This window comes from Podarcis filfolensis, assembly GCF_964270895.1.
Source record: "Podarcis filfolensis genome assembly, chromosome: 5".
NCBI lineage: Eukaryota > Metazoa > Chordata > Lepidosauria > Squamata > Lacertidae > Podarcis > Podarcis filfolensis.
In genome coordinates, this window is record NC_139608.1 from 93,690,592 (window position 1) to 93,707,137 (window position 16,546).

Below are 16,546 nucleotides of genomic sequence, written 5' to 3' on the forward strand. Positions count from 1 at the left end.
TAATGAGTGAACTGTTTCCTGAAAGAACTTTATCTCCCGACACTTCATTTGCTTTAACACCTTTCTTCTATATAATAAACCACTGTTATTTGCTCAACTTCTGCCTGAAGTCTCCAAGTACCAAAGTTTTACCTCACACAAAAACCTGTAAGATAAGATGTGGTGGTTATAGGGTCTATGGAATGAGGCTCACCACAGGGGGGTGTTTTGACTTTTTGCCCCTGGTGCAAGGCCAATCTTGATAGAAATAAAATTATTGTTGCATGCCACCATCGCTATCTCTTAGTAGTGTAAGATTCCAGGAGTTTCAGCAACTTACTCGGGTTTGTGTTTCCTTTGGGAATGAGGGACAGCGGAGACTGTGGTGTCTTTATGATGTATGGTTTATTTACACATATGTACAACCTGAGCCTATGATGGAGGGGTTCAAAGCATCAACACTCAAGGGTGTCTTCTCCCATAGCTACAGCCTTAGATTCCAGCAGAATCTTTTTCTCTTTGGCTTCTCAGCCTGCCGCTTTTGCATCCAGCTTCTCAAATCTCCACTCTGGCCATTTGTCTTTCTAACTAACAGAAAGTTGATCAAGGAATAAGAGGGGCAAAAAAATCCAAAAATCCCCTCATAACAATATTCTTTAAATACATTTAGATGGCATGCCTAAGTGGTAACTCTCTGAATTTTACATAGGGACATCTTGATTTACTGTCATTGCACAGCAGCAAGTAATAAGTGCGATCAAGGACTAAGTTAATGCATAAAATTACATTATATCCCTCTTAGGGATATCAGTGAACTAAAATGCTGTGCTTCATCTGAAGATGAAGCTACAGGTGATCACTTATAGATATGCTTGTATCAGCCAGCCATTTACAGCACCGTAACTTCAATGATAACTTCAGTATTCTAAAATGGACATTTTCCCCATCAAAGCTAGTTTAAGTGATGTTTCATAGATTCTTGTACTCAGTCCGAATTTCCAAATGTGCACATTTAGGAAGAGCAGGATTGTTGTTCATGTGGGCGTTGAGCAAAATCCATGATTTAAACTACGGTTTTTATTTTTATTCATAACATCAGTGTACATGATGCTTTACATAGTTTCAAAAGCAAAAACAGACAGGTCTCTGCACCAATGGAGCAGGTTGACAATGGGGAAGACAACAAAAGGGGGCAAGAAGGAGGCAAGGTAGCAGAGAGGGAAAGAGTTGCTGCTCACAACCTAGACAACCTACCTAGAATCATAGAATCATAGAATCATAGAATCATAGAGTTGGAAGAGACCACAAGGGCCATCGAGTCCAACCCCCTGCCAAGCAGGAAACACCATCAGAGCACTCCTGACATATGGTTGTCAAGCCTCTGCTTAAAGACCTCCAAAGAAGGAGACTCCACCACACTCCTTGGCAGCAAATTCCACTGTCGAACAGCTCTTACTGTCAGGAAGTTCTTCCTAATGTTTAGGTGGAATCTTCTTTCTTGTAATTTGGATCCATTGCTCCGTGTCCGCTTCTCTGGAGCAGCAGAAAACAACCTTTCTCCCTCCTCTATGTGACATCCTTTTATATATTTGAACATGGCTATCATATCACCCCTTAACCTCCGCTTCTCCAGGCTAAACATGCCCAGCTCCCTTAGCCGTTCCTCATAAGGCATCGTTTCCAGGCCTTTGACCATTTTGGTTGCCCTCCTCTGGACACGTTCCAGTTTGTCAGTGTCCTTCTTGAACTGTGGTGCCCAGAACTGGACACAGTACTCCAGGTGAGGTCTAACCAGAGCAGAATACAGTGGCACTATTACTTCCCTTGATCTAGATGCTATACTCCTATTGATGCAGCCCAGAATTGCATTGGCTTTTTTAGCTGCCGCGTCACACTGTTGGCTCATGTCAAGTTTGTGGTCAACCAAGACTCCTAGATCCTTTTCACATGTACTGCTCTCAAGCCAGGTGTCACCCATCTTGTATTTGTGCCTCTCATTTTTTTTGCCCAAGTGCAATACTTTACATTTCTCCCTGTTAAAACTCATCTTGTTTGTTTTGGCCCAGTTCTCTAATCTGTCAAGGTCGTTTTGAAGTGTGATCCTGTCCTCTGGGGTGTTAGCCACCCCTCCCAGTTTGGTGTCATCTGCAAATTTGATCAGGATGCCCTTGAGTCCATCATCCAAGTCGTTGATAAAGATGTTGAACAAGACCGGGCCCAAGACAGAACCCTGTGGCACCCCACTAGTCACTCTTCTCCAGGATGAAGAGGAACCTGTACTCTAAATGGTGCTGGTACCAAAGGACAGGTTGCCACTATTGCACCACCTTCCTCATTATGTCTCCTGCCCCCTGCCCAGCTGTACGCCATCATTTATGTCCCACTTGCTCATCAGATGGGACTGAGCAATGGGAGAAGAACACAAGCTTGGTACTGTCTAAATCACAAGTGGGTTGCCTAGGTTGGAAAAGTATAATTTACTCTTAAAATCATAGAATTGTAGAGTTGGAAGGGACCATGAGGGTCATCCAACCCCCCTGTCATGCAATGCAGGAATTTTTTTTGGGGGGGGGGTTCTTGTGGATACACTTCATGAATGGTGCTAGGCACATGTACTTCTGTATGTGGAAACTGATACAAAATGTGATGATGGATTCGAAAGAGGAGGAAATCAGGCTCTAAGCTCACTATCAGATATGCATGCTGTGGTCTCTCTTGGCCTTTTCATACTTTTAGATTGCAATCCTATACTCACTTACCTGGGGGTAAGCCCTGCTAAACTCTATGTGACTTACTTCTGAGTTGGTAGGTACAGGACTGTGCTGTTAATGAGAGAGAAACATTACTAAATGTCAAAGTGCTCTGTGACCGTAAATATTTTGCTATTACGGTTCTGCAGCTTTCAGTCCAGCCACTCAAAATGAGGCTCATCAACATGAGCTGGTGTACTCTTAAGGTAGTTCTGTGAAGGAGGGGGGGATTTCTAAGAGAGGTATTAGAACTCTCACCAAACTATAATTCTCAGGATTTGGGGTGGGGCAGAAGAAGCAATGCAGGCAAATTGGTATAAAATTACATGAGTTTGTAACATAAATATACAGCGTGTTTTCACGTAGGACATCTGATTAAGAATACTGCAGAGAAATTTAAAAATGAAGCTTCTGAAAACCAGTATAATCTATTTGTCCAAAACAATAGCAATCACTTCCCCCCTCAAGATCTAACCAGACAATAGGTAAATTATTATTCGATATGTTTCGTACTGGCTGTTATTTCTTGCACTACAAACCTATATGTGCATCATGCTAGCTCAGCTGTCATGTATTCCTCTCCAAATCTTGGGAACTGTAGCAGGACTAGAGTGATGATGAGAATATTCAGCTGAAGAACATAAGCGTCTTTCACTACTACAGTTCTCTGGGGACAGAGCGATTATAAGTGGTGCAGATGTGCCCTCAAGGAATCATACATCAGTGTGGTGTGAACTAAAGGATGTTAAGCTGCCCCGATGACTTCGGTTGAACTGGCAGAAACTTGCCGCTCGAATTCTGCTTCCTCTTGTTTCATTTTTGCTCCTTTGCTTGTCTCGCCTGATAAAGTTTTCTATCAGTTTCAGTTTCTCATGCTCTTCCTTCAAGAAGAAATCAACCAGCACGCTCTTTTCTTTCTTGATCTGCTCACTGATATCCTTGGGGATGTCTGGGATCATCCAGTCAACAAGCACACTGAGGAACATTACCAGGTTCTGCATGAGAAATAAATTAAATAAGCAGGAGGAAGACGTGTTCCTTACAGCAGTGAAAAGATCCCTAAAGCACTTGTTTTGGGGAGGTATACCCAGGTGTGTAGCATTGTCTGCTGGTGCCAGGGGTGCATGCGCACATACCCCCAAGTGTGGACTGAGCGTGCTAACCCAGCCCTCGCCGCTCTCGCACGCTGGGCAGGGACAAGGCCCAGCAGGTATGCAGAGTGCTCAATAATATAACTGTCTCTGGGCTGCTTCCAATACTCCATCAGCAATACAGTGGTGCCCCGCAAGACGAATGCCTCGCAAGACGGAAAACTCGCTAGACGAAAGGGTTTTCCGTTTTTTGAGCTGCTTCACAAGACGAATGGGCTTGCTTCGCAAGACGAAAACGTCTTGCAAGTTTGTTTCCTTTTTCTTAACACCGTTAATACAGTTGCGACTTGACTTCGAGGAGCAACTCATAGAACGCAGTGTACATAGTAGCCTTTTTTGAGGTTTTTAAAAACTTTGGTGATTTTTGAAGCTTTTCCAAAATTTCTTTTGCAGCCATTTGGTAAGTTAAGCTTTTAAAACTTTTTTTTGGGGGGGGTTGGATTTTGGGTTGGGGTGTTTGGAATTCAAGGACTTGGTGTTGGGGAGGGGTTTGCAAGAATCTGGAAGCTTGTGTTTTTTTTCTGCATTTTTATGATTTTCTGTGACCATTGGGGCACTCTGCTGTTTTTTTAAAAAAATTCTGGATTTGAATTTCTGTGTGCTGGGTGACTGGGGGAACAGTTGGGGAGGGGTTTGCAAGAATCTGGAAGCTTGTGGTTTTTTTCCTGCATTTTTATGATTTTCTGTGACCATTGGGGCACTCTGCTGTTTTTTAAAAAAAATTCTGGGTTTGAATTTTGAAATGCTCTTTACAGTATGTGTGACTTTAAAGAGCACTTAATAAACTCTTGTTGTACCAAATTTGGCTTTGTTTGGACTTTTTTTACCATAGGAACGCATTAATTGATTTTCAATGCATTCCTATGGGATTTCGTGCTTCGCAAGACGAAAAATTCACTAGACGAAAAAATTCGCAGAAAGAATTAATTTCGTCTTGCGAGGCACCACTGTATACTGTTAGCTGAACAGACACCAATACATCAAGATGTTTTAATTCTCTTCTAGTTTAGCTGAGACTGTTCCACAAGGGCAAGGGAATTTGAAAGGGTCAGTGAACAAGCGTGAATAAAAATCAATGGACAAACAAGTACAGTGGTACCTCGGGTTACATACGCTTCAGGTTACACACTCCACTAAGCCAGAAATAGTGTTTCAGGTTAAGAACTTTGCTTCAGGATAAGAACAGAAATCGGGCTCTGGCGGCGAAACGGCAGCAGGAGGCCCCATTAGCTAAAGTGGTGCTTCAGGTTAAGAACAGTTTCAGGTTAAGTACAAACCTCCGGAACGAATTAAGTACTTAACCCAAGGTACCACTGTACTGCAGGCAGCTATCAATGCATTACATGTGGCAGTGAAGTAATATAATGCAGAAAGGGTTTACCTGAAAGATAATGACAAAGGCTAAACGGGCAGATAAAACAGTCCAGTACTGCTTAGAAAATTCATACTGGTTTTCAGACCATGGTGGTTCTCTGTAATCCTTAAACCTGTAAAATGGAGCCATTGCTTTAAACTGCACATTTTGGAGCCATATCTGCTACACATAACATGGATCAGTTCAATTTTCCAGCTAGAAAGTTCCCCAGCCGTTGTGCAATTCATACCCTTCACTTCCAGCAACAGTGTTTGGGTTCCCCGATTATGCTTCAATGTTTCTTTCTCACACCGACCAACCACAGCCCCATGTGTCGGGCTGCAGTCATGGATTGCTTTAACAATTTTGACTGACATGGGTTGACTCTGATAAATCAAGCAACACATTTGCTTTGAGACATTCTAGGTGAAGTGACTGATAAATGGAATCCAATAAAGCGTGTTCTCATTAAAGGAGAGCACGGGTTGCGGATGGGGCCAAGCAAAACACCCCACAGTTGCCAGGCAGGTTAGATTCAAGGGGCTTGGATCAGATTGGTGGTTGGTGTTACTGGGGTAAATTTGATGTTGCCAATTTAGGGGTGGGATCAGAGGTTATTTAAACAAGGTCCACAGCATGTTCCTTTCTCTTTCGCTGTGGACACCGGATCACCCGCCCGCCCTCCCTTGATTGGGCTTGTGCTTTGACCTTGCTATGCCTGTCATGGGGTCGTCCGCATTGGTGCGGGGGCCTGGTAGGAATTTTTCCTTTTGGCTGATTAGTGTGTGCCAATTGGGTTTTGCCTACTGCGTAGCAAATCGTCACAACTTGTAAGGTTGGCGGTTAGGCATTGGTTAAATTGGTTGGTGGAGGGGTATGGATTGGCTGTGCCTGCCCCTCCAATGCTGCTGCTGCACGGGAATTCCGTTAAAGGAATTCAGGGGCTTACCATCCTCTCGTCCAAACCCTTGGTGCAGGGTGCGGGCCGCGTAAGCTCCTGGGAGCATGCGGGGAGTAGCTGAGGGTCTGTGCCGCAGCTCCAGTTATCCCTGATCTTGTTCCTCCACACTGGCTCTCGCTGGAATCTGGGAGTCAGTGCTGTCCCCCAAGGCGGGGGGGGACAGCTAGTCATAACCAATGCCTAAGCAACCACTCACAATTTGTATGTTAATAAAGTTGTGGCCAAAATTATGCCAAAAACCTTAAACAAAAAATTATGTGTGATGTGTGAGTTATTGGGGTAGGGGTGTTTTGGGGACCTCAGCACGCAAATGAATAAAGCTGCCCACATTTCACTGGATGCCAGATTGCACACGTGTCCTCCCTAAATGGTTCTGAACAGAGAGCAGAGATGCAAAGAACTTTTGTCTGTGCCCAGCAGTGGCAGATGTAGGTGCCTTTTCTTAGTTGATGGGCAGGAGATGGGAGGCGGAAGTGCAGGCATGCTTGCAACACATTGTGGCGCTCTCTCTTTTTCTGCTTTTTTTAGATGCAGCAACCATTTTGTGTCATGTCACTTCCCACATGTCAGCCTCTTTGTGTTATGCCAGGCATAGGCAAACTCGGCCCTCCAGATATTTTGGGACTACAACTCCCATCATCCCTAGCTAACAGGACCAGGGATGATGGGAACTGTAGTCTCAAAACATCTGGAGGGCCGAGTTTGCCTATGCCGGTGTTATGCCATGCTCCCCATGGTAGCCATTTTGTGACTGGTACCCATGGAGCTCACTTTCTACCAGCAAGTTAATAGGCTTAATAGTGAACAACTATACACTTTTTATGAAGATAACTATAATAAATTGTTTTGTTGAGCTGTGATCCCCTTGAGCTCAGGAGGACTTACTTCTGAGAAAGCATACAAAGGAGAATGGTTGTTAGGCACGTAAATATACCAGTTTTGTTCTTAGAAAGAATACAAAAGGATAGAGATATATTTATTTGTATAGAAGGCACAGTTTTAGAACGTTCAACTTAGGTTCCCACAGTAGAGAGTTTCAAAAGAGAAGCATACAAGGTCTGGCCTATATTTAGTATAGTGGGATAATTTAAGTCTGAGAGAGAGTGGGAGACAAAATATGGAAGGAAGGAAAGAGTTGGACATGCTGAAGTTCCCAGGTTCAATTTCAGTTCTTTTATTCTATTTATTACAAAAGATCTTACCCGCTCTTCACCCTAAGATCCCAGGCCATGTTACAACAATTGCAAAAACAGATAAAACCACCACAGCCATTCCATATGAACCAGAACAGTATAAATTAAGCAGGAGAGATGAGTCCCACAAAAACAAAATATTTTAACTGTTGCAAAGGGGTGCCTCTGCAACAATGAAGATGCTAGGTGCTTCTGGGGACGGGACGGGGTGAGTTCCACAATTTAGGGGCTGACACAAAGAAAGCCCTCTCCCCCACACCTCTGAGGGTGGACAAAGGACCAAGAAAGCCCCCAATAAGGTGAATAGGGGTGGAAACAGTCTTTCAGATATTTGGGGCTTTAAACCCTAACGTGAGTAGCTTAAACTGGGCCCAGAAATGAGCCTGCATCCAGTGTAGCTGTTTTAAAACAGGACTTATTTGAGCTCTAATTTGAACCCCAGCACAGTAATCTGGGGTGCTGCACTTTGGAGTTTCTGAATTATCTGTACACAAATGAGTGTGAAAGTATTTCCAGCAATGAGACGAAGTTATTTATAATAGCAGCATAAATGAGAAATGATTGCTTTCAGCGGGGTGCAACCCTCCCTGGAGCAGGCTGCCTTCCTACATCCTGGACTTGAGAATGATCTCATATAACAGAACTGGGAAAGGGGCTGAGTTTGGAGCCTGCAGACTTACTACCAACTGAAAGTGACAGCCCTGATGAAATGGACCACTTGTCTGACTAAAGCATCATATGGAAGTATCTGTCCGGTGGCAAATGGCTGCATTTCCACCTGTAAATGTGCACATAATGGCAGTGTGCAATTCTGATATTATACTGGCAAACTGATCAACATTATCTGGCAATATTGCAACTTATTAGGATGAGGGATGTCTGAGAATTCCAGCAAAAACAGAAATGGGAATGTAAGTTGTCAATATTTGCTAATTCATCCCATGTTTGGAATAAAAAAAGCGAACACGTGTCACTTTCAGTCCAAAAACGATACATAACTGAACACACCTTTTCCCTTTTATGTTGAAATCACTTTGCATTAAAATATTGTTGATTTTGCTTTGAAGAAGGAGGAATTAGCTGTTGATGGTTATTACCATTTTGCAGACAGAGATTTAGAACCAAAGGCTGGACATTCCCTGTTAAAAGTATGTATCTTAAAAATATAGCCTATGAATGAAACACACAAATCTTTGTATCAGACATGGGTACTTCTCAAAGTGATGGGATTGCCTGCAGTATTTGTCAAATGCACACCTGGTTGCAAACTCAGGTTTGCTCTAGTGTTGTGTGGATAAGCTTTTAGTGACAAACGTGATGGTAGGGTCCGATAAATTCATCCTCATTATCTATACCAAAGGAGTGTTTAACTGAGAAACGTGTCATTTTCATTTTGCCTTGAGCAGAATAATAAAAAAAAAATAACCCTTGTACTCTGCAAGAAAAAAATTATGGCTAATTATATGTCACAGATTGTTGACAGATTATTGCCACTGTTGCAATGTTCATTTAGAACGAATACCAGATATTTCAGAGTAGTGGATAAAAATGTTGCCCTACCTATTCTAAGAATGCATCACTAGGGAGTGTTTGAATTTGTTATGGATTCAGTTAAAGACACCTTAATATCAAGTGAAGCCCCTAATGGGAAATTCCGGCTTCCACGTAATACCATTACTTGTATCAGGTCAACCTTCTCCCCAAATTTTTTTCAGAAATGAAATGCGTGCATCTGTGTGTTTAATTGAGCTAAAATACATTGCTCATAGCCTCTCTCTATGTCAAGAACCCAACTAGGTGTGAAGCCTCCCTGACAGTTTTTGGTTTTACTTAAATGCCTCCATTGAGGGCTCTAAATTTTATAAGAGCGGGGGGAAGAGAAAGGGGCTGATCAATCTTTCTCCATGTTTTTCTGATCAAAATCACAATCCCAAAATTATTTTCCACCTGTGGGGAAAACATACTGTATCCATTCAGTCAAGGCACATTCACCACATTGAGATTTGACTTCTAGAGACTTGAGGAAGGGGATGAAACTCAATAACGGCAGCTCCAGTGAACATGTACTAACAATATTTTAAGAAGGCATCAACAGAATGCAAAACAAATATATGGGCCTAGGAAACAGAAATAGGGGCTGCCCCTAGAAAACATGGATACCTATTGGATACTATTTTTTGTTCTCATATTTGTTTCCAAATGATTAAAGAAGAAATATTGTGTGTGTTTCCTAGGAAGTCAAGTCTTGGGCACACTGAGCTTTAGAAAATGTGAGGATCTTACAGAAAGGGCAAATGTAGCTGGGAAATTTACCTTTTGCCTTCAATGACAGAGATCAGTCTTACTCTAGTTTTAACCCACTAAAGTTAGTGGAACCACCTACCAAAATTGCTCCTACCATAAGTCTTAAATACAATAGCCAGTGATTGGTAAAGCTGCTTTACCTGCAAAGGGAAACATCCTCTTCAAAACTTGAGGCTTCTGGCTGGGTTCCAGCCTTGAAATCACTGACGTTGAAGTATGAGAGAGTGTGATTGATGAAGCCATGCATGGTTCCATTGTGACTATATGCATATTGATAGACAAGGCGCGGAATGAAATCAGAAGTGACGGATATGACAAAGGCCTGGGAGAAAAGAAAAACCTTTACCATATGAGCACAGATATGCATAGTATACTTTGGAGTAAGTTTATGGATGAGGACAGTGATCCAAAAGATATCCAGAAATCCCCAGAGAAGCTGCTTTGTGACTTGAGGACAAGAACTAGTTGGACTTTCAAGTATTATTTGTCTCCACAGCAGTGTGGAAGAGCATCCTACCAGACTGACCTGTAATCTGGCTGTTTAATAAAAATAGATGTGCTGTTCAAGAGCTTTGCATAGGGGGCCTTTTATGCCTTTTTAATATAAATCTTGGATAGATTTTTACTGCCGTCAGTTTGATGTTAATTAACAGTTTATTTGTTTAAAAGATGAGTGAACAAAGAAGGGTGATAATAGAAGGATGAGCCTTGTGGCAATTTACCCAATTGAAATTGAACATATTGTTATGAGTTCTTGGGGGGGGGGCAGGTTGCATGCCTGAGCCCCCCCTTCTAATTCCTGGATCCAACATGGATTCAATTGCTGGAATAGCCAAACCAGCCTAGTAATGGCCCGCTTAAGTATGAGTTGTTAAGGGAACAAAAGAAGTGGCTGTGAGCCAGACAGTGAGAAGGATAAAGCCTGAATCTGATGCAGAGTTTTGGGACTGCGATATGAACTCAAAATAAAGCAGCAATGGAGGATAAGGTGATTGAGGGCTTCTAGCCACCATGGCTAGGTTCTACTTGCCATGTCGGAGGCAGCAAGTCAGTTGTTGGGAATCACACATGGAGAGTGTGTGGTTGCACTTAATCTCTGCATTCAGATTACCCCTAGGCAGCTGGCTGCCCACTGTGAGATGGGGATGTGGGAGAAATTTGATTCAGTTCAAATTCATGGGTGAACCTGCTTAATGCCTTTTTGCATAATAGAATGGTTCCTGTTGTCTCAAAGGAGGCAGCAATGTGCAACCATAACTGAAGAAGCCCACTGTGGACCCACAGGTCCAATACACCTTGGTCAAGGCAGTCTAGAAGGTGGTGGTGATTCAGCTGCAATCAAAACACAAGAAGAGACCTACTGGATCTCACAATGCCCAACCAGATGCCCACAGGAAGCCTGCAAGTAGAACCTGAGCATAGCTCTCCCTACCTGAGATTCAGAGCAATGTCTTCAGAGATGTACTGGAGGTAGACCATAGCTATCACGGCCAGTAGACATGAATTTGTCTTTTGGTGAAACTTATTATCTTAATGTATCCCAGTCTGGATTCAGGCCTGAGAATCAACAGGGCAGTTCCCAGGTCCCAAGAACTGGGTTGGGTATCAGTTCTGTACAGGTTTGTACTCCCTCTGAAGGAGCAGGTGCATAATTTGCGGGGTGCTCTTAGATCCACTGCTTTCACTTGAGGCCAAGGTGACCTCTTGAGGACCACTACCACCTTTGGTTGGTGTGTCAAACAGGGATAACCTTGCCATGGTGCTCCATATATTGGTTACTGCACCATTAGACAACAGTAGCACAGTATATATGGAGCTACCCTTTCTATGCTACGATGTTAGCATAAAATGCAGCTGCTATGGTGCTTAGTGGGACATCCAGCTTTACACATTTTACACCATTGCTGAAAGAGCTGTACTAGCTACCTGTTAGCTACCAAGCCAATGTCAAGGCTTTGTTGTTCAATATTCAAAGCCTCAAACAATGAACAGACCAACCTGATTTTTGAGGTCTTCTGAGGAGCAACAACTTGGAAGTGGGTCTTCTCAGTGACAGCACTCACCTTTTGGAATGCCTTTTCCCAGGAAATAAAGTGAGGTGGAGACAGTAATGACCTTCAAATACTTAAAAAAACCTTTTATGTTTAGCCAAGCTTTCCTGGACTCAGACTCTCTTGTTTAGCACACTGCTCAGTTTAATTTGCGATGTATAATTTCATTTTGTTTTAATCTAGGTTTTAGGAAATTTTTATGGAATGTTGTTGTTGCATTTTTATCATTTTTTATGTAAACTGCTTAAATAATTTTATTGTATTAAGTGGTATACATTTTTATAAACAAAGAAATTGATGTTTAAATAAGAAAAGCCTGAAATTCTTGACAACTTAAGTCAAATCCCCACTTGCCATAGCATACGTAAGCAAGCAGCCAATACTCACATTAATTATTACTGAAAATTTTCCAATGCCGCTCAGAATGTTAAACCAAATCCCTGTAAGAGAGAAGAAAGATTTGTTAAGCTGTGCAGTTTCCATTCCTGTTCTCATTGCAAACCAAACTCCAGACCTCATATTTTTCTCTCCCGCCTTTCTATACACCATCTTTACCATAATTTTAAATTTAAAAAACGTACCTATATCTTTTGCTCTTACTGTATCTGGCCTCCTTAGCTCGGTGACAAACTTTTTGGCATCCAGGCGAACTTCAATGACATTGTTGAGCAGGGCAAACACAGGAGCCAGAGGAAAGGAAGCGACAAAGAGCGTGACGAATCCAAACTGTATAACTAGAAGACAGAAAAACATTGTTCCTAAGGCCTGAAAAACCAAGTCTGCAATCACTTGCAAAGCCATGACATACAGTGCCATGCTTATATAATATATATAAACTTTTAAAGTCATGGTGCACACCACTTAGGTCCACAAGGTTATAAACGCCTCTTTGGCAGAAGGCTTGTTTCAGCCACCCTGAAGGAGGTAGCTGTGAGAAAGCCTCATTGAATCTTGAGGATCATGGCAACTAGCAGTTGTGAATGACATTTTCATGGGGAAATTACTGGATATTATGGATGAACTGCTTACATTGGCTTGGTCATGCTGGTAGTACCAGGATGGTACCAGCTGGAGTTCACCCCTATTGATTGTCGCTTACCACATGTGGTGGGAATGTAAAAAGGTGAAAAGCTTCTGGGAGATGATATATAATGAGTTGAAAAAAATGTTGAAATATACATTTATAAAGAAACCAGAAGCATTTTTACTAGGCATTGTTGGGAGTGATATAAATAGAAAGGAAGGTAAGCTCTTTTTATATGCAATAACAGCAGCAAGAATATTACTGGCCCAAAAATGGAAGCAAGAAGAATTACTGACGATTGAAGAATGGAGGATGAAGTTAATGGACTATGCAGAACTAGATAAACTAACAGGAAGGATTCGAAACCGGCGGGACCAGAAATTCATGGAAGACTGGAGTAAATTTATGGACTATTTAAAAAGTATTTGTGAAGATCAGACGACGTTTGTAGGTTTGCAAGAAGCTTTGTGAGGAGTATTATTGGAAGTATTGCAAAAATGGAGAAGGGGAAGGATGATCTGTTAAGAGATGTAAAGGCAATATAAAGTTAAGAAATGCAAAAGAAGTGGTTAAAACGGTGGATCATCAGAGGTGCTGATGGAAGTCTAAAAAGATTGTATAAGTGATAAGTTTTGTGGTACATTTTATAATTTATATGTTAAAATCAATTATATATATATATATATATATATATACACACACACACACACACACACACACATATATATATATATATATACATACACACACACACAAATATATATATATATACACACACACACCCCTATTGATTGTCGCATTCAACGCAACCGATCACAGGATCCCTCTGCTTAGGTTCTCTAAATTGGGGATTGAGGGCATTTTTATTCAGGGGATCCATCCCTCCCCAGAGAACCAGTTCCAGGAGCTGGCATTATCAGACTTTTCTTTGGCCCTCATGTTAAGGAGCTCTGTTTGAAGAACTGTGTTGGAGGAGACCAAAGGTCTATCCAGTCGGACTGGCTGAGATGACTGGCAGAATCCGTGACCAAGGGAAAGAGACGGTGGAAGAAGATTGGAAGAAATTTAAAGTTTATCTTAAGAACTGTTGTAAAATTAATGAGTGTTAAAATGTCTTGGGTAATGCAAAATAGAATTGCAGTGACAAACAATTGGATATGAGAAAAAGGATTTAAAGAAAGTGCTACAAGTAACTGAAATTAGGGGTTGCTGGAAAGACTTAAAACAGGGATGCAGAAAGGGGAGGTATGGGGAAGTCGCTGAAAGAAGGTTTAAGGAAAAAAAGGTCAAGAAATTATACGTGTTTGTATGTTTGTTTGTTTTTGTATTGTGTTGTATTGTCTTTTAATATGTGTTGAAAAACCAATAAAAAAAAATTATAAAAAAAACAAAGGTCTATCCAGTCTAGCATTCTGTTCTCACAGTGGCCAACTAGATGCCTGCGGAAAGCCCACAAAGAGCGCATGAGCACATAGAACTCTCCCACTTGTGATCTACAGCAGCTAGCAGCCATTTCCATTGTTTAATTTTGCATTGTGTGAAGAAGTCATTCCTTCTGTCCTGAATCTCCGAACGTTCAGCTTCACGGAATGACACCACCCATGGTGATTTAAGAAGTACATGAAACTGCTGAGTGAAGTGGTGAAAGGGTTTGGAGTTGGGTGTTTTCAAAATGGTGATGACATCCAGCTGCCTGTCTTCTCTAGCTGAAGTGCAGAACCAGTATTTGGGAGCAGTAATGGAATAGATGAGGGCCATTGAACTGAAACTCAGATGGATATGCTGCTGGTGGGTAGTTTGTCCGTTCAGGAAGATGGTGTCAACCAGTTCAGGTGGGAGTTACATTCTCCTTCAATGGGCAGGTTTGCAATCTGAGAGTGCATGACTTCATCTTTATTACTGAGCTTGGATCACAGCAAGATGGAGCCGGTGTTGCTGAGTGGTTTACACCAGTTGTAAACCTTCATATGGAGTAGATGATTTCCCTACACAAAGCATCTCATTTTTCGGGGGTTTAATCTCAACTTGTAGACTCTCACAATTCCAGGCATTCTTGCAAGTGTGTGTATATCTATTATGTATTTAAATAATACCATTGCCTACATTTTTCTTATACATTAGAAAGCATGGCGACAGAAGGGAGATAGCCTTTTTCATTACTTAAAACGCTATAATGTCATAATGCCCAATGAAATGCAAATTTAATAGTTTGCTTTCTGGAAGTTCTGGAGTGGCATCCACATCAGCAAAGCCCTTATGTGTGCAGAATTTTTTCAGGTGTGTCTTGAATTGGTGAGCCATGGGACGTGAAGCAGGAAAATCAGCCTGAACACTATCATCCACTTTTGGTCACAGGAGGGAATTGAAGGGAAATCTGTCACACCAACAAGAAAACCTCATTACACCAAAGAGTGCAGGGTGGATGGTCTTTTCTGACCTTTGTAAGAGGAAACTTCTGGATTAGGTTTGCATGCTGCTCTAAGGGACGCGGGTGGCGCTGTGGGTTAAACCACAGAGCCTAGGGCTTGCCGATCAGAAGGTTGATGGTTCGAATCCGCACAACGGGGTGAGCTCCCATTGCTCGGTCCCAGCTCCTGCCAACCTAGCAGTTTGAAAGCACGTCAAAGTGCAAGTAGATAAATAGGTACCACTCCAGTGGGAAAGTAAACGGCGTGTGCAGTGGCCCTGGCGGGATGTACAGGCGACTGTGGTGCAGCAGAAGGCCCTGATGCAAGACCAGCTCTGGATACTGGGGGCATGACCCTTTGGCTCGGATCCGAATTAAATTGTAGGCCCCCCAGAGGTCTAACTTGGTGAACACCTGCGCCCCTTGCACCCGCTCCAGCAACTCCGAAATAAGGAGCAAGGGGTCTGGGATGGTAATTTTGTTCAGGGCCCGGTAATCATGGCAAAGGCGAAGCTCCCCACATTTCTTCTTAACGAAGAGCACTGGCACAGCGGTAGGTGAGGTAGAAGGCCGAATGAACCCACGCTCCAGGTTCTTGCGCAGGAAGTCCTGCAACGCTTCGCGCTCTGGCTCCGTAAGAGAGTATAAGCGACTCACCGGCAGGGGCGCTCCGGGCTGGAGGTCTATTCCGCAGTCAAAAGACCGATGCGGCGGCAGCTGGTCTGCCCCCCGTTCCTCGAACACGTCTTGGTAGTCCCGGTACTCAGTGGGGAGCGTTGATGCAACCTCCTCAGTGGGTGCGCCTGCTAGCATCTCGGACCGAGCATGGGGACATGGGTCTGGGAAATGCACAGTCCGATTGACCCAGTCAATCTGAACATTGTGAGCCTCCAGCCAGTCCATCCTGAGCACCAGGGGGAACCGGGGCATGGAGGCAATGTCCAAAGTTCGCACCTCCCGGTGCTGCTGGAGACACAACACCAAGGGCTGGGTCTCCCAAGTGACGGCACCCGAACGCAAGAGCCGTCCATCAATTGCCTCCACCTGTACCTGTTCTAGCTTGTTCTGAAGTGGCAACTGATGATGAGCAGCAAAGGCAGCGTCCATATAGGAGCGGGTTGCCCCTGAATCTACCAGAGCATGGGTAAGAATCCAGGGCCCACCTGGAGGGTAAAGATGCACCGGAACCATGAGATGTCACAATTCCACTGGTGTGGGCCCCTCTTGCATGGTTTGGGACCCCAGGTTGCCAGGCCTTTCGGCTATCGAGGTTGGCGGTTTCCCTGCGGCTGGCATCTTCTTGGGACAGGACCGGGCGTAATGTCCACTCCCACCGCAGTACAGACACAGGTTCCCCTCCCGACGCTGCATC

The 16,546-nt window shown here is 43.2% G+C and overlaps 1 protein-coding gene across 2 annotated transcripts in view; it reads right to left on the bottom strand.

Moving 5' to 3' along the window:
• Nucleotides 1-1,041: 1,041 nt before the first annotated feature.
• Nucleotides 1,042-16,546, bottom strand: part of ANO2 (anoctamin 2) — a 145,410-nt gene continuing 129,905 nt past the window's right edge. For both annotated transcript variants that reach the window (XM_083615565.1, XM_083615566.1), the window contains 6 exons: nucleotides 12,325-12,477; nucleotides 12,131-12,183; nucleotides 9,833-10,014; nucleotides 5,262-5,367; nucleotides 2,254-3,724; nucleotides 1,042-1,233 (listed from right to left, as the gene is read on the bottom strand). In XM_083615565.1, the coding sequence (XP_083471691.1) occupies nucleotides 3,443-3,724; nucleotides 5,262-5,367; nucleotides 9,833-10,014; nucleotides 12,131-12,183; nucleotides 12,325-12,477 (776 nt within the window). In that variant the 3' untranslated portion in view covers nucleotides 1,042-1,233; nucleotides 2,254-3,442. The remainder of the gene's footprint in view (nucleotides 1,234-2,253; nucleotides 3,725-5,261; nucleotides 5,368-9,832; nucleotides 10,015-12,130; nucleotides 12,184-12,324; nucleotides 12,478-16,546) is intronic.